This window comes from Cnephaeus nilssonii (genome assembly GCF_951640355.1).
Source record: "Cnephaeus nilssonii genome assembly, chromosome: 5".
NCBI lineage: Eukaryota > Metazoa > Chordata > Mammalia > Chiroptera > Vespertilionidae > Cnephaeus > Cnephaeus nilssonii.
The window spans coordinates 108,951,748-108,973,970 of record NC_137076.1 but is presented as its reverse complement, the minus strand read 5'-3'; the positions used below and the strand labels follow the sequence as shown (position 1 = coordinate 108,973,970).

Genomic DNA, 22,223 nt, shown 5'->3' with positions numbered 1-22,223 from the left:
GGCACTCACCTGTCCTAGGTGCCGCTGGTGTCTGCTCGGTCCCCAGCACTCGCCAGGCCCTGGTCCACAGGGTCGCTCACCCGCGTACCTCAGCTCTGCATGGCCTTAGGCGCACGGTCTGCCCTGTGCCATCGTGCTGGCCTGGGTCCCAGCATGTCCCCTGGAGGTCAGGAGGCAGCTGTCCTCTGCATGGTAGACGTGCGGGGCAAGAGTGAGCCGTGCCTGACCGGGAAGGAGGAGAGGGTGCTGGCTGTGCTGGGGCAGCAGCAGTGGTGGCTGCTCGCAGGAAGGAATGTGTGCCTTCGCAGGGACAGCTGGCGGAGGATGAGCTCCCTCCGACGGACAGGGCAGTCCCGGGCTCAGGCCACACCTCCTAGGAGCACAGCCGCAGCTCACTGGAGGCTGCCACACCAGGACCCTGCAGAAACCCACTGGGCACAGGCACCGAGGGCTGCAGGGAGTGAGAGCGTGGCCTTGGGGTGGCCGCTCCTTCGGACGGCAACGAGTATTTAGGGCCCAGGCCCCTTCTCACAGGGCGAGCAGAGGGGGCACAAAGAACCGAGAATGAGTATCTTTTCCTCATGTCATTCCATCCTGCCCCTCCCTCCCGCCTGGTCTGGGCACCAGGGCAGGGCCTCCTCTGCCGTGGAAAGGACTCTTGCCGCCTGTGTCCTGGGTCAGGTCATTTTGTGCCCTCGCCAGCGTCCCCAGGTGGAAGTGGGAATGCGGGTCAGAGGCCCACAGCTCAGCACAGGCGCTCACCTCGGGATGATGGGAGTCTGCTCGGTGAGCCCCCGGGCCACCTGCCACACAGACTCGGTTCCCGGTCCTATGTGAGCTGGACGTCCTTGTGGCTGGGGACATTGACACCCCATGTGGCCTAGGGGGTGCGTCTCGCCCATTTTCCCTGCGGTTCTGGCCATGTGAGCTCCGTAGAACTCACTCACCTGTGGGAGGCAGTCACTCTTCCCCAGGTTGTCTTTCGATTTGGCTTATGGTGACTTTTTACCACGCAAAATGCTTTTACTTTTATTTCAGTGGTACCCGTCTTTTCTCTTACTGCTCTGCTTTATGAATGGCGACGCGCTTGCCCAACTATTAAGTGTTAGTGTTTTGCCTTTCCCCAGCCTGACATCTATCCAGGGAACTGCTGGGCGTTCAAAGGCTCCCAGGGGTACCTGGTGGTGCGGCTGTCGATGGAGATCCACCCGACCAGCTTCACCCTGGAGCACATACCAAAGACGCTGTCGCCCACGGGCAACATCACCAGCGCCCCCAAGGACTTCTCCGTCTACGTGAGTATGCTTGCACCCGGAGGCCCCAGAGGTGCCCTCCTCCCTGCCCACTCTCCTCTGGAGCGTTACAGGCAGCGTGGGCCCAGCGGAGGGACAGTCAAGTCTCAGTGATGGAGGAACACCTCCCTCACAGGCGAGGAGTTGCGAAAGCCCTGAATGAAATGCCCGGGTGGCAGCCTCGCAGAGGCCCTGGTCTCCGCGGTGATGGAGACGGGTTTCCCCGCTCCTGCTGGAGAGATGCCGTCCGCCGGTGTCATTCCCACGGTCTGGTGACCATCTGTTTTTGCTTTCAGGGACTAGAAAATGAGTATCAAGAGGAGGGGCGGCTGCTGGGACAGTTCATGTTCGACCAAGAGGGGGAGTCGCTCCAGACCTTCCCCGTCCCGGTGAGCACTTGCCACGCACACTGGTCCCAGCCCTGGCCCCAGTCAGCAGGCCCCGCTGCCTGCCGTGAGCAAGCTGCCAGAGGGCGTGGCTCAGCCTCAGGAAGGGAGCGGGGCTCCTCCTCCCCGAATGAGCCTCTGCAGTGCATGCTTTGCTCCCATCGACGTGTCCTGCACAGCAGTCAAGTCTGTGGTCAGGCGGGTTCTCAGCCCCCTGAGCTGTGCCTGTGACAGGGCGCAGTGCCTGTTCCCAGCCTGGCTCCTTTCTCTCAGGAGCCTGGGGGGAACGTGCTTGGGCTCGGGAGTGTTAATGTGAAATAAGTGTGAATTTTTTTTCTCCCCTTCGATTTCAGAAAAGACCTGAAAGAGCTTTCCAAATAGTGGAACTTCGGATTTTTTCTAACTGGGGCCATCCTGAATACACATGTCTCTATCGGTTCAGAGTTCACGGAGACCCTGTCAAGTAGAGATGTTCCTCACTGCTGCTGTACATTCTGTACATACGGGGCAGCCCGAGACACAGGACCTTCCCTTCGTGAACAAGGGCGTGGGACATGTGACGTCCCCTGTTAAATAAATGCTGCTGACTGCCAGCGGGACATAGGAATTAGCAATGAATGTTGTGCGCCCCTTGCTGTTCTGTCTATGGGAAGCTGCGTGTTGAGGGCTTGGGTTTACGGAGACCCGTTAGCCACAGGGGATCTCGGAAATTCATTTGAATGTATGGCTCACAAAGACACTTTGTTTGGGGGATTTGTTTTTAAACATAAAGCTGTTTATTATATTCATTATTTTCTTGACATCAGGAACAAAGCAAATGACGTTAAAAGGTTTGATGTGTTCTTGAAGCTTCTACACTTAGCCGATCACTGGCCCTTTCAAAGGACTTTGGGGCAGCTACCTATTTTATCTTTCAGCACACAGTTCTTTCAAGGGGAAAATCAGTGTCACCAAACTTCAGTTCCAAACTCCTTTCCTTTAGGGTCGGTGGTGCTTTATTCAGCACCAGTCGTCTCACATCACCAGGTGGGGAGGTGATGAAAAGGTGTTTTTCTATTTCGCTTGCTCCACTGAGAGAGGTTCTCGAAGTCAGAGCCTGGTGTGCTAGTACCCGGCAGGAACACGGGAGAGTGTCACCTCGCGTGGCTGAAGTGGGTCTGACTGGGACCGGGATGTCTCGGTGTAAACACACAGAAGTGTGGGCTCAGGTCTCCGCGGGCTCAGCCCATGCGGGTCTCCCGCAGGCTCCCCTTCACAGTACGAACAGGAGCGACGACCTCCAATCCTGTGGGTGTTCAGGTTTTCTTTCCAACTTTGCAAAAGCAAACACTAACATGCTCCCCCCCACTCAGAGGCTGTGTTTATTCCCTGGTGGCGTCGCAGGGAATGTCCAGCGTGGCCAATGCATACAGCCACCACGTCCTGGACTGTCCTCATAGCGGCACTTGCACTGGCTCGGGTGGCACGGCCTTTTCTTAAGCTGTCGGCCATTCTCCTCCCATTCCTGGGAGACCCATTTTGGTCATCATTAATATTTAACACTGAGGCTATTTAACACTGAGACTATTTAACACTGAGCAGACTTTATACATGAGATATCCACAAGGCACGTAAGATGTTACAGATGTTTTAAAGTTAAGTTTTATTGGGTTAAGACAGTTTCTTGGTGTACCATAAACGTTGTATTTTCAAAAAAGGTAAAATGATGGTGCTGACAGGTTTTCTGGAGTTTTATGTATATTGCGCAATAGTCCTCAAATACACAAAAACTAGGTAGCTTTTCTTTTTCTCACTCTTAGAATTGGGGCTATTGCCTATGCAGTTAAGTTGGATAAAATGTATACAGATGTTTCCTATATTACAGGATAAATATGAGTCAGAATTTCCTATATAAAACTAAATTTGGGAGTTGGGGTGGACATATTTTGAATATTAATTTATTTTTAAAGATGCAAGATAGGACTTTGTGCAGTGTATTTTTGTAAATGCTTTTCCAAATGTCTGGTAGTGCTCCTGTTGCTGCCACCAAACTAAGATGCTATTGAAATGTTTTAAATAAAGAGTTTTTAATTTTTAAGAGTGCATGTGATACTTCAAATGAATAATAAACAGCATATTTCTTTCGCCAGTCTGCTTTGTTTCTCCCCGGGCAGCTGTGGGGGAGGGACGACTGGGTTTGTGTGTTCTCGCACGTGTGTGTCTGTCGGGATTTAGTGTCACCGCGTCGCGCTCACCCAGCTTGACCAGCCCGTGACAGCAGGGCACCCTCGGTCAGGACTTCTCTCGGAGGACAGGCCAAATTGCAGAGGTTGCTCGACAAGGAGAGAATTAGGAAAGGAGATGCATCTCCTCAAAGGAATGCTTCCGTCCTGGGTCTTCTGTGACTGACAGGCGTGGCCGGAGCCCGCTTTCCAGCCTAACCCAGATTTGATTCCTTAGTCAAGTACAGGGCGGGGCCCGCACGCCAGGTCGTGCTTGTTTTCCAAGAACAACCGTAACCCTACGCTTGCCCCACCCTGTGTGGATTGCATGCCCCGTGATGCGTGTAGGGCGCTGCGGGGCTGCAGGCCTGGGAGGGCAGGGCTGCAAAGGCTCCGCTCCCCGCCCCACCTTTAAAAAAGTTTGTTGATTTTGGGGGGAGGGTGAGAAACATCCATGATGAGAATCATTGATCAGCTGCCTCCTGCATGCTCCGCCACTGGGGATGCCCGCAAGCCCGGCATGCGCCCCGAAGGGGAATGAACCCGGACCTCCGGGTTCATAGGTCCACGCTCAACCACCGAGCCAGTGCCTGGCCCACCACATTTTTTTTCTGGCGACAGGTGTGCCCGCCTACGTACACACCCCGTCCCTCCTCCCTCCCGCGCAGGCGACGGCGCACTCCGCTCCGTTCTGCACCCGCTCTTTTCAAAGACCGGGAATGTGTGGCGCGCTCAGGTCAGTGGGGACGCTGTGGCAGGTGTGACCTCGGGTGCATGGACGGATTCACCGCGTTCACGACACGCACCATCCACAGTCGGCGACCGTCAGCAGCAGTCGGGCGAGGGGCGCGGAGCAGGGGCGCGAGGCGGGAGGAGGCTGCCCTCCTAGTCCCGGCCGGTCTGAACCTGGTCTGCACCGCCCAGTGACCGCCCGCTGCCGCCGAGCGTGGCCCCGAGACTCGCCACCGCCGCTGGAGTGGCTAAAACCCTTTGTTTCCAAGCCTTTACACACGTCAACGGTCGCTGGACCGGCAGCTGCCCCCGGGGACCCCGCTCCGGCCGCGGCGCCCCGCCCACACCTGCGGCCGCCATTGTGGCGTCAGCGCGCCGCCGCGGTCACGTGGCCTCTCGGGCTCCGCCTCCGCCCGCGTCACGTGCTCGCCCCGGCGGAGCCCGCGGTCACGTGGCCGCCCGTCGGCGCGCCCGCCCCCGACCGCGCGGCTCCTCGCGGCCACCGTAGAGGACGTCGGGCGGCCGCCGGGACGGAAGCCGAGAGGCGCTGCCGACCGCGCCTGCGACAGCGTCAGCCCTGCGCGGAGCGCCGGCCTGATGGCGGCGACGGCGGCGATGGCCGAGCAGGAGGGCGCCCGCAACGGCGCCCGCAACCGCGGTGGCGTCCAGCGCGTGGAGGGCAAGCTGCGCGCCAGCGTCGAGAAGGGCGAGTACTACGAGGCGCACCAGATGTACCGGACCCTCTTCTTCAGGTAGCGCCGCCCGGTCCGCCCGGCGCCCCGCCCCCGCCGCCCATTGGCCCGCGCCACCGCCTGTCGCCGCGGCGGTCCGGACGGGCTGCGGGGCGAGGGCCCCGGGCTCCGAGCTCCCCCGCCGGTTCCCCCGCCGCCTCACCGCCCTCACCCCCCTCCCTGCCCAGCTCCGTGGCCGGTCCCCACCCCCGAGCGCCGTTGGTGCGAAGCCCCCACGCGAGGTCGCACGGCTCTCCGCCCACTCGGAACGCGGTCATCCGCTTGTGTCGGGGCCCGTGCTCGCCGCTCCATGTCGCGTCGGTACCGGGTCAGCCGTGTCTGCCCCCCGGGCGGCCGTGGCACCGGCGCTGCCCACGTGCGGCCGTGCGCTGGGCCGCGGGAGCCCGGGCGGCGCGTGGGGCGCTGGCTCCGTGCGGGGGTGACCCTGGGTGGAGTGGACGGAGCAAACGTGCCTCCTTCACGTGGCTCGGGGCTCAGCCCTGCGCGGCTGCCCCGTCACGGTGCGTGTCACGGTGCGTGGGCCGTGACCGGTACATGGACTTCATGTGCGTGCGACACTCCCGGGAATGGCGCGCGCTCGGTGACCCCGGGCGGCTTCAGGCGGGAAACAATGGCAGCTCGGAGGCCAGCTGTCGTGGGAGAGCCTGGGCGAAGCTGTTTGTTCAACGCCAGCGCAGTCGGTGCAGGGGCGGCCTGGAGGTGCGGGCTGCTTTGGCTTCGCCGCCCGTTCACGTCGGAGCAAACGGCCGCGGACGGTGCGCGGGCTGCGCGGCGGAGGGACGGGGTGGACGGCTCTCCAGGGGCAGCCAAGGAAGCGAGTGGCCGCGACCCTCAGCCCCCGCCGCCTGAGCCGCCCGAGGCTGGGACAGGGGCGCCGGTGGACTGTGCGGGGCGCTGGCTGTGCGTGGGGGTCTGTACGTGGTGGTTTGCACCAGCGATTCATCAGCAGAACTGGGCCTTCCCGACAAGCGGGCGCTCCTCTTTGGAGCCGGCCCTGCAGTGGTTGCTGTAGGCGGGACGAGCGTGGCCTCCGAGTGGCCAGGCCCTGGGTCCAGGGTCCATGCCACTGGCCTGGGGGATGGGGAGGCACCGGGCTCTCCCAGCTCAGCCTCCGCCTGGGCTCTGAGCCTGACCTGTGGCGCGGGCAGCGCCGTGGGCATCGCCCTGGCTTCCTCGTGGGTCGCCCGAGGCGCTCCTGCCCCCCGCAGTCATGAGAAGGGACCGGTCTGTGCCCCTGCCCCTGGACAGCTCCCGCTCAGGCCGCATTCTGGTTTGGAACCCTCCACGGTGTAGCTCCCGGGGCAGTCAGATTCACCGCGTCATGCTAATGTTTAATACCTTCCTACAAGTAAACGCATCCGTGTGTTACACTTAAGTATTCACATAGCGTGCCCGTGGATGAGCTCGCACACGGCCCCCCCCCCCTCCCCCCGGGAGCGATGCTGAAAATACCCGTGGCCTCCAGTTTCTCTCCTGCTCACCCTGCTCCAGGCGCGGTGGCCTCTGCACCGGAGGCCGGCGCCAATTTCCTCGGTGTTATCTGAAGTGGTGAATTCACTCCGCACGGTCCACGTTCCTACCTTTACTGCTGGCGGTAACCGCTGTGCGGATGGACTGCCTCTGGCTGCCCGCACCCATTGGGTGAGTCACCCCGTCAGGCCCTTCTAACTCGCTGACATGGTGCCCCGCAGTTTGAGGAGCAGAGAGCAGGAATCGGGCCGCCCGGCAGGTGGGCGTCGCGTGGGGCTGTGTCCACAGGAGTGGGCATGGCCGCTGGTTCCGGCTCTGCCTCAGTCCCACCCAGGGAGGCAGCCTCCGTCTCCCGGGTGGTGTTAGGAATCTGTTAAGTCACTCCCGGTGGCCCGAGGCCATGTCACCCCCTCCAGGGCCTCCTCGCTGGGGCCTGAAACCAGGTCTCCTGCCCCTGGGCTTTCTGAGTTGGCGTGGATGGTTGATTGTGGCCTGTAACCTGTTTTGCCTCAGACCAAATGAAGAAGTTTTTAAAAAGAAAGCCTTAAAATACACATTCTCTGCTGCCCCGTGGGTCACCTGAGCTTCCCTACGGAGGGCTGAGGCTGGCAGCTGTGCCTCAGTTCCGGCTGTGTTCTGGGGGGATGGGGGATCCAGGGGGCGGGGGGTCAGCTGAGACTTGATGTGTCTCTGTCGTCATTTGACACATAGTGATTTTTTTAATTTATTTTTTTAGAGAGGAAGGGAGAGGGAGAGAGAAACATCAATGATGAGAGAGAATCTTTTTTAAAAATCTATTTTATTGATATTTTTACAGAGAGGGAGGGAGAGGGATAGAGAGTTAGAAACATCGATGAGAGAGAAACATTGATCAGCTGCCTCCTGCACACCCCTCACTGGGGATGTGCCCGCAACCAAGGTACGTGCCCTTGACCGGAATCGAACCCGGGACCCTTCAGTTCCCAGGCCAATGCTCTATCCACTGAGCCAAACAGGCCAGGGCGAGAGAGAATCATTGATCGGCTGCCTCCCGCACGCCCCTCACTGGGGGATCAAGCCGGCAACCCGAGCACGTGCCCTGACAGGGATCAAACCCGGGACCCTTCCGTCCACAGGCTGACGCTCTATCCACTGACCCAAACTGGCCAGGGCCATAGTGGTTTTTTAAATTAAATTTCTGGAGGTAACAGTGGTTACAACATAAATCCAGGTGCACACCATTATAATTTGACGTCTGCGAGCGTTGTAGCGAGCTCTCCCCCCGAGGCCAGTCTCCTTCACCCAGTTCGCCCTCACCCCTCTCCTGGGCAGCTGTCCCTTCGCTCTCTGTATCTGCGGGTTTGTTTCCGTTTTGTTCCCTTCGTTTTTAGATTCCACATGTGAGTGAAATCACGTGGTGTGGGTTTCTGTCTGAATTAAGTCACTTAGTGTAATAGCTTCTAGGTCCGTCCATCCGTCCGTGTTGTCACAGGGGTAAGATTTCACTCACTTTTATTGCTGAGTAATACTCCATTGTGTGTATGCATCGCAGCTTTTTAATCTCTTTCTTACTGATTTTAGAGAGAGAAACACGGATTTATTGTTCCACTTACTTATGCATTTATTGGTTGACTCTTTACGTGCCCTGACCGGGGATTGAACCCAACATTGCTGTATCGGGACGACGCTCCAACCATGAGCCGCGGCCAGGCCAGCCCCCAGCTGCTTTGCCAGCGCCCATCGACGGCACGTGGGCTGCTTCCCGTCCTGGCTGTTGCCGGTAACGCTGCATGGACATGGGTGCGCGTGTCTTTTTGAGCTGCTGTTTCCATGTTCCTTGGGTAAACACCCAGAAGAGGGATTGCCCGGTCATGTGGTCGCTGTTTTTAGTTTTTTTGAGGAAACGTCACACTTTCCCACGGTGGCTGCACCCCCCCCCCCCCCCCCCCAGCGTGGGCAGGCGCCCCGGTCTCCACGCCCTGGCCAGGGCTTGTTCTTCCTTGTCTGACGACACCTTTCTGGCAGGTGGGAGCTGGTACCGTGGGGGTGGGTTGCCTTTTCCTAATCAGCGGTGCTGAACGGCTCTCCATGTGCTTTTGGATGGAGCGTCCCCCATCTTCCCGTGGGTCATCGGTCCGACGCGGGTGAGGTTTTAAAGGAAAGCCTCCCCTACGCGTGCTGCTGCGTGTCCCTGCCCTGACGGCTGTTGGCTGCTCTGTGTTCTGGCTCCTACGTCGGGCACACACGGAGTAGCGAGTGCTACTTGGTCTTGATGGATTGCCCTTTCTCGGTATAAGACGTCCATCTTTGTCTCCTGTTACCTTTCTTGACCTGACGTTTATTCTGTCTGATGGAAGCATGGCGGCACCTGCTTCCTTCCGGATCCGCGTGCTGGGGTGCCAGCGTCCCCCTTCGTCCGAGCCTGTAGTCTCTGGAGCTGGGTGGGTCTAGTTTCTGGGTCCGTCGGCTGCTCTGAGCCTGGAGATGGGGAGCCCGTCCATTCCCCTCCGGTGACCAGTGCTGGCTGGTGTCTCCACGGTTCTTCCGGTTTCTGTCGCCGTTGTAGGTCGGTGGTGTGCTCTGACGTTATTCCCTGTTTTCTCTGTTTCCATGTCTCGTGCCTCCGCTCTGGGTATTTGTCTCAGATAAAGCCGTCCTTGTTCTTTCCAGCTTCTTATCTCCATCTGCCCGACAGGTTCGTGCACCCCTCCCCCCCCCCCCCCCCCCCCCAGGCATGCTGTTCTCCGCGACGGCTGTAGTTTTCTTAAACTGTGAGAGGACGCGTTTTGGGCAAATCAGAGCGGCAGAAAAAGCAATTCCTAAAAGAAATGGGCTTAGGGAACGAGTTACAGAGGCAACGGAAGGGCCGCGGGAGCCGGGAGCGAGGAAGCCGATGCCAAGGGGCTGGCTGGGCGGGCTGGAGGCAGGGCCGGCTCGGAGGGAGCGCCTGCAGTGGTCACTTGAATGCCCTTTGCCCTTTCCCTTTTATGCTCCATTAGGTGCTTAGCCCCCCGTGCTGCCTGTCCCCTTCGGTGGGAGCCCTGTCAGCCTCGCCCCGAGCCCCTCTCTCCTGCCTCGGAGGGTGCCCTGTGCAGGGGTCGGCCGGCGCTTCTGTGCTGAGCACACCCTCCGCTCCCTCCGGCCGCTGCTCTCGGCCAGAAGCCTGGGGCCTGGGCTTCCTCTGGGGACGGTCACCCGGCCGCCTGAGGACTCGGTTTTGTCCCTGACTTTGGACAGTTTTTCACAACGTGTCTTGTTACTTCCTGCCTTGAATATCCGGGGAGCCCCCCACCCCCCGGACCCACTGTCCCAGGTTGCCCTTTCCCTTTCGGGTGGAGTGGAGCGCTCCCCGCTCCCATGGAGTCTTGTCTGTCTGTCTGTCTGTCCGTCCTCCAGCCCCGGTTCTCCCAGGGGCTCGGCGCTGTCCCGTCGCCCTGGGCGGCCTTCTCATGGGGCCTCCGCTCCAGGGTCTGTCTGTCTGTCCCTTCAGAGTGTCCGTCTCTGGTCATGCTCACTGTGCGCGCTGGTGCTGTTGTGCGTCACGGTGTCTTGCTGCTCCGTGTGCTGCTGTGGATTGTCTGCGTGACTGACCTTGCTCTCTGGAGACTCGTCATTTCCTGTGCTGCCCGTCGCGTTGTTGGTGGTGTTTCGTGGCATGTGGCGGGCACCGGTCTTCACCGAGCGCTGTGGGTTTTAGAATTCAGCCGGTGGGCCACCACAGGCAGCTCAGAGGCCAGCAGATGGCGCTGTACACAAGGTGTGGTTCTGCCTGGGCGCCTGCTCCCTGTGGTCATGGGAGCCGCTGCCTGGGAGGATGGGCAGTCCTGCTGGGCTACTCCCGTCCTCCCCACGTCCCAGGACCGTGGTCTCCCTGCCTGGGGGGCGTACTCCCGCTCGTCTGGTTTCTGAGATGTTCGTTATCTCGCTGTCTGAGATGGAAGGGCCCCGTGGTCTCAGAGGAAGCCGAGACGGGCTGGTGGGCTGTCCCTTGGGGTGGACGCTGTGGCCCTGGGGTCCGTGCAGGTGGAGCTGTGGCTGTGGGTGCTGTCTGGAGGACCAGGCCGTGTGTGTGTGTGCACGTGTGTGTGTGTGTGATGAGGGCACACCTCTGTCAGCAGTGCCAAGGCAGAAACGGGCCGTGCATGTACATGTGTGTGCACATGTATGTGTGTGTGATGGGCACCCCTCTGTCAGCAGTGCTGAGGCAGGAATGGGCCCGTGCGTGTACGTGTGTGTGCACATGTATGTGTGTGATGGGCACCCCTCTGTCAGCAGTGCTGAGGCAGGAACGGGCTGTGCGTGTACATGTGTGTGCACATGTATGTGTGTGATGGGCACCCCTTTGTTGGCGGTGCTGAGGCAGGAATGGGCCGTGCGTGTACATGTGTGTGCACATGTATGTGTGTGGTGGGCACCCCTCTGTCAGCGGTGCTGCGGCAGGAACGGGCCGTGCGATGACCCGCACTGGCGCAGGGTTTCCTGCGAGTCTCGGGCCGGGCGGCCGGCCTGCTGCTGGCAGGATGGGTGTGCTGTGGGGACGGGACAGCCCGCCATGGCCCCAGGGGAGGGAAGCCGCGGCCGGGCCTCTGCACCCAGTGGTGTGCCCGCGGTGGGTTCCTGGCTGTGCTCCCCGTGTCACCGAGGCCCACGGACAGCAGGTGCTCCCGGCGCCGCCCGCACAGCTCCGTGCCGACCTGCTCCCTGCGCTTCCCAGGCGGCTCTGCTGCCCTGGACACTGCGGACGGGCCCGGCCCGCCGTCTGCCTCCAGTCCCTGCCGCTCTGGCGGCACCGCCCCTCCCCCGCCCCAGGTCCTGCCCTTGGTGACCCACCGTTCGGAGTGGGTGCCTCCCATGGAAGGGAGCGCACGCTGAGGAAGTGGGCGCAGCCACGGTGGGCGTTGTCCCGTCCTGTGTGCCGTCCGGCCGTTGGTTCTGCCCTGATAGGTGGGCGTCACCCAGGCTTTTGTGGTCCCTCTGACAGCCCTGGGCCTGAGTCCCTGCTGACGTCGTCCCAGTCAGGAGGCCGCAGGGCGCCCGGTCTGCTGCCCCGAGGCCCCGTCGCTGACCGCAGGGGCTCCGTGCAGCCGGGCAGGGCAGAGCGCCAGGACCCGGGGGGTGGGACCTCAGGAACCCGCACGCAGCCTGTGCCCGCTCTGGAGGGAGGCCCTCCCGCCGCCTCAGCTCCCGACCCCCTGCTGGGCTGCGTGGGGCGACCTGACTGGCTCTGCTCCGCTGCAGGTACATGTCGCAGAGCAAGCACGCCGAGGCCCGCGAGCTCATGTGCTCGGGGGCGCTGCTCTTCTTCAGCCACGGCCAGGTGAGCAGGGGCACCGCGGGGGGGGGGGGGGGCTGGGCGCTGTCTGTGGGCCGGGCCCTCGTGCCCAGCCTGGCGCCTGTCACCTGGGCTGCTGGGCTGTGTCTTCTCAACACAGAGCTTTCTCTCTAACCCTGTGGTTCTTGTCTGTTTCCATGTTTTGTAGCAAAACAGTGCTGCGGACCTGTCCATGCTGGTCTTGGAGTCGCTGGAGAAGGCAGAGGTGGAGGTGGCCGATGAGCTGCTGGGTGAGGCTTCTCGGGCGCTCACGGTTCCTTCCACCTGAGCGTTCAGGGCCGGCGTCTCACGTTGCAGCCCCTGCACACGCACCCACACACGGAGGCCTCCGTGCTGTGCCGTGCCGTGCTGTGCCGTCCCAGGGGTTCCTGCAGCGGCCTCTGCCCCCCAGCTATGCTCCCACCGCCGGGCAGGCTCCTCTGGGCATGGTAGGGTGCTCTGGGCCACACCGGGCCCGGCGGGGGGGGGGGGGGGGGGGTCCAGCAGGACCCGCCAGGGGCTGCCAGCTGCCTGGGAAGTGGTGGTGGTGTCCGTTAACGGTGGGGCGCTGTAGGAAGCTGAGCCTGGGTGCCCTCCCTGAACAGGGGTCTCTCTCTGCCGTTTTCAGAAAATCTGGCTAAACTGTTCAGTCTGATGGACCCCAACTCTCCGGAGCGAGTGGCCTTTGTGTCCAGGGCCCTGAAGTGGTCCAGCGGGGGCTCCGGGCGGCTGGGCCACCCCCGGCTGCACCAGCTGCTGGCCCTCACCCTGTGGCGAGGTAGGTCTGGGGCACGTGGGCTGGGAAGGCGGCAGGGGCCCCTGCGCGCCCGCGGCTTCTGCTTGTCATCACTGCGCTCCCGCCTTGGCCAGAGGACGGGGTTCCCTGTCGCTGAGCTAAGGCCGTGCCACACAGGCCGCCACCCTTGGTTATCACCTAGCGGGGGGCACCCCGAGGCGTGAGGCCACTGGGCCTGGCCCCTCCTCCCTGCCAGATCCCTGTAGAGCCGCCTCCGTGGGGACACGCTCCCCACCGCACGGGGCTGTTCTCCTCGCACTGCCCGCCTCTGCTCAGCGTCCAGTGCGCCTTCTGGCTCGTCTGCTCGGCGCAGGGAGAGGCAGGCGGGAAGCACCCGCCTCAGTGCGGCTCCTCACGGGGTCAGAGGGCTGCGCCCCACCTTGTGAGGCCGTGTGCAGTCAGTGCCTCCCCGCCTCACTCAGCGCGTCTCTGGGCTGTACCTGGGGACGCGTGCGCTCCTGTCCTCACGGGCCGCCCGAGGGGGTGCGGAGGGGCCCGGCCTGTGCGTTGGCAGCCAGGACCCAGAGGTACAGGCGGAGGCAGCTCCTCTGACGGGGCGGGTGAGCCTTGGCAGCGGCTCTGCACTCGCAGCAGCTGCCGGGAGCCAGCCTGCGGGCCGAGTGTGCGATTGGACCTCTGCAGCCGGGAAGGAGCGGGCAGGGAAGCAGCAGGAGCCCTGTGGCTACGCCGGCCAGCAGGCCCCTCCTCACGCCTCACGCTCCCTGTGAGCGCCTCCTCCACACTCAGCCTTTGCCCAGCGCTCGGGCCAGTCCCCTGTCCCTAGACCTCGGCCTGATGTCCCTGTCCCACGGGTCCTGCCTGGTGCTCGGTCCTCACGCACAGCCTGTCTGTCTCCACCCACAAGCCTCTGCCCGGAGCCCTGTCTGGTCTCGTTGCTGTAGTGCCAGGAGCCCTCGCCCGTCCTGCCAGCCCCTCCCGGGCGGGCCCAGCTCCTGCCTTCTCCTCGGGGGAGGGGGCTGTCTGCAGGGCCAGGTGGAGTCACCCAATCAGACCTGTGTTTCCCACGGCATTTATTTGGCACCGTCTCCCTGCCTGTGTCTGTGGGGCCCCGGAGCAGCGTGCACAGTGCAGACTCAGCCCTGGGCTGAGAGTTGCGGGCACGTGTGTGTAGTAGTAACGGCTTGAAACCAGGACACAGGCCTCGTATGTCCTGCCTGGGGCTCAGACCACGGGAGCCAGGCACAGAGTCCAGGGGGCCCCTCCCGCAGTCCCCACAGCTGTCGCAAGGCTGGGCGGAGGGCCCCCTGCAGAGCCTGGGCTGGCAGACCCTGTGGCCATCGCTGCACAGGCCCGGGCCAGGACTCGGGCAGGAGCCGCCTGCTGGCGGGAGCGGGGCGCAGGGACTCCTGACTCTCCCGCGAGGATGCTCTGACTGCCCTCTGGCCTGGGCACCTCGCAGTGACAGCCTCTCCCTTTGCAGAGCAGAACTACTGCGAGTCTCGGTACCACTTCCTGCACTCGGCCGACGGGGAGGGCTGCGCCAACATGCTGGTGGAGTACTCCACGTCCCGTGGCTTCCGCAGCGAGGTGGACATGTTCGTGGCCCAGGCCGTCCTGCAGTAGGTGTCCCACACGCTGTCAGCCCCGCTCCCATGGGCCCCTCACAGATGGGGGGGGGGCCTCTGGAATCACGTGACATCCCCACCGGGCCCTGCACAGACCGCGCCCCTCCCAGCTCTCGGGAGCCGTTGCAGTCAGGGGCTCCTGTGACATTTCAGTTGAGCGGTGAGAGAAGTAGGTTTTTGCATTTTATACGAACACTAGAAGCCCAGCGCACGAAATCACGGCTCCACCCACCCACGGCGCCTCGCTCTGCTTACCCCGCCCACCCGCGCGGTCTCTGGTCGCTTAGAGCCGTTGGGTTTATGATACAGAAGAGTCTTACCGCTGGCTTTTTTGTTTGGTTTGGTGTCTTGTCCCCTCCCCCGTTATCTCATGCTTTTGAGTTTCGGTGTCAGGCAGGACGGCGATGAGCAGTTTGAGCCGCGATGAGCAGTTTGAGCCGCGTCCTGCCATGTGGTGTGAACTGCTTTCCGAGGCTCTTTCACAGGCTGTGCCGGCCGCTCCGGATGTTTCTGCGTCGAAGCATTTTCCTCTGAGGACACTGGGTCTCCGTCCCTTAGGCCCTCTCCCACTCTGTTTTCTTTCCTTCGGTTTATCTGGAAAGTGTGGGAACTCACGGGGGGGAAGAGAGGTGCAGGGGTCCCGCTCGGCCACGCGGGGCAGGCACCCACCGTCAGCAGGGCCGCCCGGCTCCACGCGCTCTGCCTTTTCCCAGGCTGAGCCCGTCCCTTCCTGGCGGGAACATCTCCCGTGGGATACATGGGATTCCTCCCACAAACACGCCTGCCGTGTGGCCGGGCGCTGGGACGGGTGCTGTGTGATGGGAGGTCCTGCACGCGTCAGGCCTGACCCGACTGGAGTGCAGCAGGTGCCCCGTCCCGCCCACTGCCCGGCCAGTGGGTTCAGCGCAGACACCTCTGGAGTGGGCGTGGCTCTGCGTAGAGGGTCTCGAGCCCCTTCTCATGGAGCCCTCTTTGTGCCTTAAAAAAGTGACCCCGCCCCACGCACCTCGGCCCGCCTGCCCGCCTACCGCGGAGATGTCCTCCCTGGGCCCTCAGACCATTGGCCCCAGGTGCCGACAGGTGTGCGGACAAACTCATCCTCACCCGTCGCCTCCCACGCGTGTTACTCCCTTCAGCTGGAGGCGGGAAAGCCCAGCTTGCTCACGGAGGGCTCAGCAGGCCGGGCGTGCGAGTCCCCTCTGCCGTGGGGGCCGCGGCTGGGAGAGGGCCCACAGCTCACCGGTGGGCGGCAGGCCTGTTCCCACACGTGACGGCATGTGCTCGTTCCCAGGTTCCTCTGCTTAAAGAACAAAAGCAGTGCCTCCGTGGTGTTCACGACGTACACCCAGAAGCACCCGTCCATCGAGGACGGCCCTCCATTCGTGCAGCCGCTGCTCAACTTCATCTGGTTCCTGCTGTTGGCCCTAGACGGGTGAGTGAGGGAGGGTGTGGGAGTGAGTGCATAGATGTGAGCGTGTGCGGGGTATGTGGGTGTGTGTAGGTATGGGTGTACGTGGGAGTGAAGGTGTGTGAGTGGGAGGGTGTGGGTGTGTGAGTGTAGGCGTCTGAGTCGGGAGTGTGGGTGTGGGCTGTGAGTGTGGTGTGTAGGCGTCTGCGTGGGGGGGAGTGGGGGTGGCCTTTCTGTCCCGTCTCCCCCCCCCACCCCCCCGTGTCTAGAGACCACAGAGCTGTGCCCCCTGCTGTCTCGTTTCAGAGGCAAACTGACTGTGTTCACGGTGCTGTGTGAGCAGTACCAGCCGTCCCTCCGGCGGGACCCCATGTACAACGAGGTGAGGCCCGCGGGCGTTGGGCTCGGCAGGAGGGGCCTCCGTGGGGGGCGGATGGGGGCCACGGCGTCCCTCACGCATGTCTTTGCTCCGTCAGTACCTCGACAGGATAGGACAGCTCTTCTTCGGGGTGCCGCCCAAGCAGGCGTCTTCCTACGGAGGCTTGTTAGGTAAGGCCCGCGGGGCGGGGCGTGGAGGGCGGGGCCATGGAGGGCGGGGCCACAGAGGGCCGGCTGCCTGCCTCCCTGTTCGCGCCCCCCCCCCCCCCGCCGACTCACCACCCGGGAAGGAGGGCCCAGGAAGGAGGCCAGGTCTCTTCTCGGCTGGGTGTTGTGGTGAAGGGCACGTAACGTAACTGCCGTTCTCACCGCCTCCGAGTGCAGTTCAAGGGCCATAAGGACATTCACGTTGTGCAGCCCCCACCTGGACCTGCCCCCGCCCCTCCCGCCTGCTCCTGGCTCCTCACTCAGGCGCTCGCACAGCGTGTCCTGTATGCTCGCTCGCTCGCAGGCGTCCCCAGGGAGGTGCAGGTGGCAGGTGTCCTTTCAGGTTAATAGTCCGTGTGCGTCACGTGCACGTGTGTCCCTCGCGGGTCACAGGCCGGCTCCCGCCGTTGGCTCCGTGAACATGGGTGTGCCCGTGTCTGGGGCCTCCCGTGCGTGGGTGCAGGCCCTGCAGGGAGCTGCTGGGCCCACGTTGGTTCCGTGCTCACTGACAGCGGCTGCCCGACAGCGTCCCCGCAGGTGCAGGGCGGGAGCCCCAGGGTGTGAGGGCCCCTCGTGGTGGCCGACCTGCACGTCCATCTTTTCACGGGCTCCTTGGCCATCCGTGTGTCTGTCCTTGGCCATCCGTGTGTCCATGCAGCCATGTGACCTTTTTGAATTGGGAGTGTCGTCAGGAGGGCGTGGGAGGCGGGGGGCGTGGAAGGCGGGTGTGGGGGGTCGGCTCTGACGGGCGCTTGCTTCCAGGCAACCTTCTGAGCAGCCTCATGGGCTCCTCGGAGCAGGAGGGCGAGGACAGCCAGGACGACAGCAGCCCCATCGAGCTCGACTGACGCCCGCCTGCACGGAGAGGCGCCTGCCTGGCGGCGGGTTCGAGGGCCTGGCCGCGCTCCCGGGCCGCGGTGGTTCTGTCGGCTGCCGGTGTGCCCTGGCTGAGGGCACGGGCTGTGTGGCGTGGCCTCCGGTTGACCCACAATAAAGCACAGGCTTGCGCGCCACCGCCTCTCCGTCCTTTGTTCGGGTTTGCTTTGGGGGCCGCGGGTCGACACAGGACCGGGTCGGGGGGCTGCCACCGGCCGCCCACGTGGACGCCTGTGCCAAATCCCGGAGCCATGCCTGCACGGTGGCATCGCAGACGTCGGAGCTGCCGGACGCCGCCTCGGGATGCAATATTTATTTCCTGGTGACGATTCCTTCCCCGCGGCCTAGGTTTTAACCAAGTGCCCGACCCGCGCGAGCAGCCCGGCCCTCTCAGCTCTACCAGATGCTCCCGGGATGACAGCCGGGACACACTTTATTTTTTCACAACTAAAGTCAGAGTTGTAGATTATTATACAGCGATCATGCATGAAGGAGCGGACTAGACCATTCTATTTGCTGTAAAAATGGAATCTAAAGGGAGGTGTGTTCATCGTTGAATTTAAATAAATTCTTTCTACTGGGCTTTGCTGTGCTTGCCCTTTGTGGGGGCGCTGGGGCGGGGCGCTGTGCCTGGCGGAGGGACGGCACCGACCATGGGAATCTCCTTTGAGTTCAGAGAAGCCAGACCTGCCAGCAGGTTCAGTCGCAGCTTCTGCGAGCGGCTGGGGAGTCGTCGGTGCTGATGGGCCCGGAGGTTGGAGTCCCCTACCAGCTGCCCAAGGGTTCTCTGGGGCGGTTGGGGGGGCCATGGGGAAGGTGGGGTGCAGGGTCAGAACCCACACGACTCCCCCAGTCCCGCCAGGTTTGAAACCATGAATTGCACCCAACGGGGTAGGTTTGGGGACACAGAGCAGAATGCAAGTCTGTGTGATTGCTCAGGGCTGATGCTAGACCCACAGCCAGCTGGGCAGCTGTGCACAACAGGCCACGCACCCCCTTGGGGTCTGCTCGCCTCTCCCTCCTCGGCCCCAGGGCCCCCTCTGAGTCCCAGGCTCAGCTGTCTGTCCTGACCACGTGCCTGGGGCCTGCAGCGCCCGGGGCCAGGGAAGGCGGCTGGGACGGTGAGGTCACCTGGGAACACGTTCTGGGCCGCGTGTGCCCTGTGTGTCCGCCAGGGGCCCAGCAGGCGGCTCGGTCAGCACAGGGGCTGAGTCCAGGAGCCTGCACTTGACCCCTCTGCCCACAGCCACCAACACAGGTGGCCCCGCCCACCAGCCCTGTGTGGGCAGGTCTCCCGCCCTCCCCCAGGCCTAACGCTGTCCTCTGATTCCTTGTTAGGTTGTTGGTCTCCTGGGGCACGCACACGCACACGCACACGCTCACAGACACTTGCACCTCTGGCTTCAGGGCGGGTCTAGGTCGGTTGGAGGGGGCGGTTGCAGCTGGCCCTGCCTGGAGGGGCCTCGGGGTCTCCCTCAGACTAGTGATCCTGCCGCTGGCTGCAGTCCCGACTCTGGACTCTGAGCGAGCGTGGACGGTGGGGCGGGGCTGCGGGGGCGGGGCAGCGGCCGGTTCTAAGGAAGGGACCCACCGACTGCCCCTCTGGGTTGGGCACCTCAGGCAGGACGTGTTCGCTCCCCAACGCGGCCATCCTGAGGACCCTGCCCGGCTGAGCTGAACAGAGACAGGCCAATGAGGGGGCCCCTTGCAGCACCCCCATCTAGGTTTACAGCTGGTCTGAGCTGGCCAGCAGGAGTGGGCTCAGGGGAGGAGGGAGGGCAGCCCCTGGTGCCCCCCACCCACACCTGGGTGACGGGCACGTCCTGGGCACGCCCCCTTCCCTGCTGTGGGCAGGTCCTCCTGGGCCCACGGCCCCCACACCAGCCTCCAACACGCGGATCAAGCCACAGCACAGCCCACTTTATTCCAGGCTGTGACGGGGGCTGGAGGGAAGCAAACACCCTGCTCTGAGGCGCTCCCCTGGCCTGGGCTCCCCTGGGGGTCATGGTTTGGTGGATGGGACGAGGGGCTGGGGCTGGAGGCAGCCAAGGTATCTGGCAGGTGACCCCTCCACCTCACCCAGGCACTGGGGCCTCCTGGGGAAACGCCCCCACGCCACCCCCTCTTCCCACACCTGTCCTCACAGACGCCCTCCAAGGCGGGGAGCTAGGGCACCTGGGACGTCTTGGGGCTGTGACTGCTGACGACTGAGCTGAGCTCAGGCCTCCTTCCTCCAAGGGGTCAGAGCAAGGTCAGGCCTGGGAGTGGGGGTCACTGGGCAGCGCTGAGCCCTGAACTGGGCCTGTGAGGTGCCCCGGGGGGCTGGGGGCAGGCAGCCTGGGCTGGGCACTAGGTGGGGGCCTCTGACCCCAGGACCCATGGCTTGAGGGCCAGGTCTGTGTCCACCCCCCCAACCCCCGCTCCAGCCCCCAGACCCCACGACTAACACAGCAGAGGCTCAATAAATACTTGTTGAGGGGGCGGGGGGAGGGGAGGGGCGGAGGGAGGGGAGGGGAGAGGGGCAGCACAGGGGGCCTGCAGGCCACCCGCTCCCCCACAGTCCAGCCTCCTGGTCGGGGTGGGTCCTGCTCAGGGGGATGGGTGGCAGGGAGGAAGGGTGGTCAGTGGGCCGGGGCAGGGAGGGAGGGGGCAGCAGCATGATGGGGTCAGAGGTCAGACAGGTTGGCCCACGATGAGGTTCTAGAGAAACAGGTCCTGGTGGTGAGGGCTCAGGGCCCCGCGGAGCCCAGACTGCCCCCGGGACTGAGCCTGGGCCGTCCTCGGGCTGGTGGCCGGCTTCCTCGGTCCGCAGGCCCTCGTCCGCAGCCCCACGGCCAGGCCGGATGAGTCCAGTCCTCGGCCCCGGACCAGCGCTCTAGGGCTTGTGTTTGAAGTGAGCTTCCACTGGAGAAGGGACAGACGCTGGGCTTGGTCACAGACGTGCAGGTTGTCAATGCCCCGCCCCCCGGCCAGCCCTGCCCGCCCTCACCTGCGTACTCCTGGGGCAGCATGGGCCTGTCCACCACCTTCCGGAAGGCCTCCACCCACGCCCGCTGCTCCGGCTCCGTCTCACAGGCCAGCAGGAACCTGCGCTCCGGCGTGACGATGGTGATGCCGTGGGGCCAGTGGTGGCCCTGGGTGGACGGCGGGAGCCCGTCCAGCACCGTGTAGCCGCTCTCCCTGCTGCCGATGAAGACCTCCCCCCGGGCGAAGGCGTCCTGCGGGCGGGGACAGGCTGACCGGCATCCCCCCGCCACACCGGGACCCCGAGCCTCCCCTCCCCGTGACCGGCATCCCCCCACCACGCCGGGACCCCGAGCCTCCCCTCCCCACAGCAGAGCTGCCCCTGCGGGTGCCCAGCCTCAGGTGCGGGAGCAGGAGGCCCGACCCCCGCCCGGCGCGGCCCTGCCTACCAGGGGGTCCTTGAAGTACATGAGCCTCCGGTCGTCCATGGTGAACCAGCGCCTCCGGAACCCTTCCGTCTGCTGTGGGTCAGAGCGGCCGGGGTCCTGACGCGGCCCCTCCCCCGTGACCACAGCTCGCACCGGGCGGGGCGGGGCCGTGCGTCCATCACCCAGCAGCGCAGCCTCCCCGTGCTCCTGTGGGCACCTGCCCAGGGCCCGGCACCTGCTGCTCCTCCTGCTGAGCCCCCTCCACGGCCCCAGCCTGGCCTCCCGCCCGCAGGTGCCTCGCCCTCCCTGTGGGCCCCGGCGGGTCTGGGCTGGGGGGCCACCCGGGTCCTGGGCCGGGCCCAGCAAGCACAGGTACGTGAAGGAGGGGCGGGGCCTGACCTGAGGTCCCCTCCCCCTGGTGGTGGGTCAGTGGGGCCCCTGCGCTTACAAAACATTTTGGGGGCCCAGGCCGTCCACACCCAGATGACCCGCTAGAACTGCACAGGCAGGTTGAAGCCTCGCCGGAGGGTGGCTGCACTTCCACCACCACCCCCACCCCCACCCCCCACCCTACCCCCCAACTCCACCCCCAACTCCTAACTCCACCCCCAACTCCACTCCCAACTCCACCCCCACCCCCACCCCCACCCCCACCCCCCACCTCCACCCCCAACCCCCCACGACTGACGCTTCCACCTCCATGACACCCCCCATGACAGGCCAATCACGGAGCGCGGCCTGGGAGCCGATGGGACGCACCTTGGGCCCGGTCTTCTCCATGTAGCCCTCCTTCAGGTAGTTCCTGGTCAGCTTCGGCACCAGCTGGGGGGAAGGTCCTCTGTCCAGCTGTCTCCCCCTCCCAGCCCCCCACCCCACAGCTTGGGGCAGAGCCTCAGAATAAAGGAGGGCTGCTGTGACCACTTCCGGGGGCCACAGAGGTCAGGGGGCCACCGGTGGAGGGGGTCACAGCGTCGGGGTGGGGCCCAGCCCCCCACCCCAGGGGCATCGGCGGCAGCTGCCACTCACGTCGGCGTCGCTGGCCCCCGGGAAGGCCACCTGAAGGTAGTGGAGGCGGGCGGCCCGCAGCGCGTTGAACCAGTCGGCCATCTCCTGGGGGTGGAGCGGGTGTGGGCTGCAGCCTCCCACGGGCCCCCCACGAGGCCTCCCCAGAGCCCTGCCCTCTGCCGCGGCCCGGCCCAGGGGCTGAGCATCAACCCATGAACGGGGGGCCACGGTTCGACTCCCGGTCAGGGCACCTGCCCGGGCTGTGGGCTCGATCCCCAATGAGGGGCGTGCAGGAGGCAGCCGGCCCATGGTCCTCTCATCATGGATGTTTCTCTCTCTCCCTTTCCCTTCCTCTCTGAGATCAATAAAAAAAAATTTTTAATGTTAAAAAAAAAAAAAAAAAAGCCCTGCCCGCCTCCCGCAGGCCCTTCCTGGAATCACTGAGAATGGGA

The 22,223-nt window shown here is 63.8% G+C and overlaps 3 protein-coding genes across 8 annotated transcripts in view; 2 read left to right on the top strand and 1 right to left on the bottom strand.

The window, feature by feature from the left end:
- Positions 1 to 3,802, top strand: part of SUN1 (Sad1 and UNC84 domain containing 1) — a 41,779-nt gene extending 37,977 nt beyond the window's left edge. For all 5 annotated transcript variants that reach the window (XM_079770201.1, XM_079770197.1, XM_079770199.1 and 2 more), the window contains 3 exons: positions 1,128 to 1,295; positions 1,589 to 1,681; positions 2,032 to 3,802. In XM_079770201.1, coding sequence (XP_079626327.1) covers positions 1,128 to 1,295; positions 1,589 to 1,681; positions 2,032 to 2,145 — 375 coding nt within the window. In that variant the 3' untranslated portion in view covers positions 2,146 to 3,802. The remainder of the gene's footprint in view (positions 1 to 1,127; positions 1,296 to 1,588; positions 1,682 to 2,031) is intronic.
- A 1,262-nt stretch (positions 3,803 to 5,064) lies between these two features.
- On the top strand, positions 5,065 to 17,956 carry GET4 (guided entry of tail-anchored proteins factor 4). Of its 2 annotated transcripts, none has more exons than XM_079770203.1 (9): positions 5,065 to 5,363; positions 12,051 to 12,129; positions 12,293 to 12,374; positions 12,752 to 12,901; positions 14,361 to 14,499; positions 15,797 to 15,937; positions 16,220 to 16,295; positions 16,390 to 16,462; positions 17,261 to 17,956. In XM_079770203.1, the coding sequence occupies exons 1-9, from the start codon at positions 5,209 to 5,211 to the stop codon at positions 17,344 to 17,346; spliced, it is 981 nt and encodes a 326-aa protein (XP_079626329.1). In that variant the 5' UTR covers positions 5,065 to 5,208; the 3' UTR covers positions 17,347 to 17,956. The 2 variants fall into 2 exon arrangements, with proteins under 2 accessions (XP_079626329.1, XP_079626330.1); XM_079770204.1 differs by lacking the exon at positions 5,065 to 5,363 and adding an exon at positions 5,389 to 7,004.
- Positions 17,957 to 18,107: 151 nt separating this feature from the next.
- Positions 18,108 to 22,223, bottom strand: part of ADAP1 (ArfGAP with dual PH domains 1) — a 29,648-nt gene continuing 25,532 nt past the window's right edge. The window contains exons 7-11 of the mRNA XM_079770202.1: positions 21,793 to 21,876; positions 21,526 to 21,588; positions 20,788 to 20,859; positions 20,364 to 20,592; positions 18,108 to 20,278 (exon numbers count right to left, since the gene is read on the bottom strand). Of these exons, the coding sequence (XP_079626328.1) occupies positions 20,250 to 20,278; positions 20,364 to 20,592; positions 20,788 to 20,859; positions 21,526 to 21,588; positions 21,793 to 21,876 (477 nt within the window). The 3' untranslated portion in view covers positions 18,108 to 20,249. The remainder of the gene's footprint in view (positions 20,279 to 20,363; positions 20,593 to 20,787; positions 20,860 to 21,525; positions 21,589 to 21,792; positions 21,877 to 22,223) is intronic.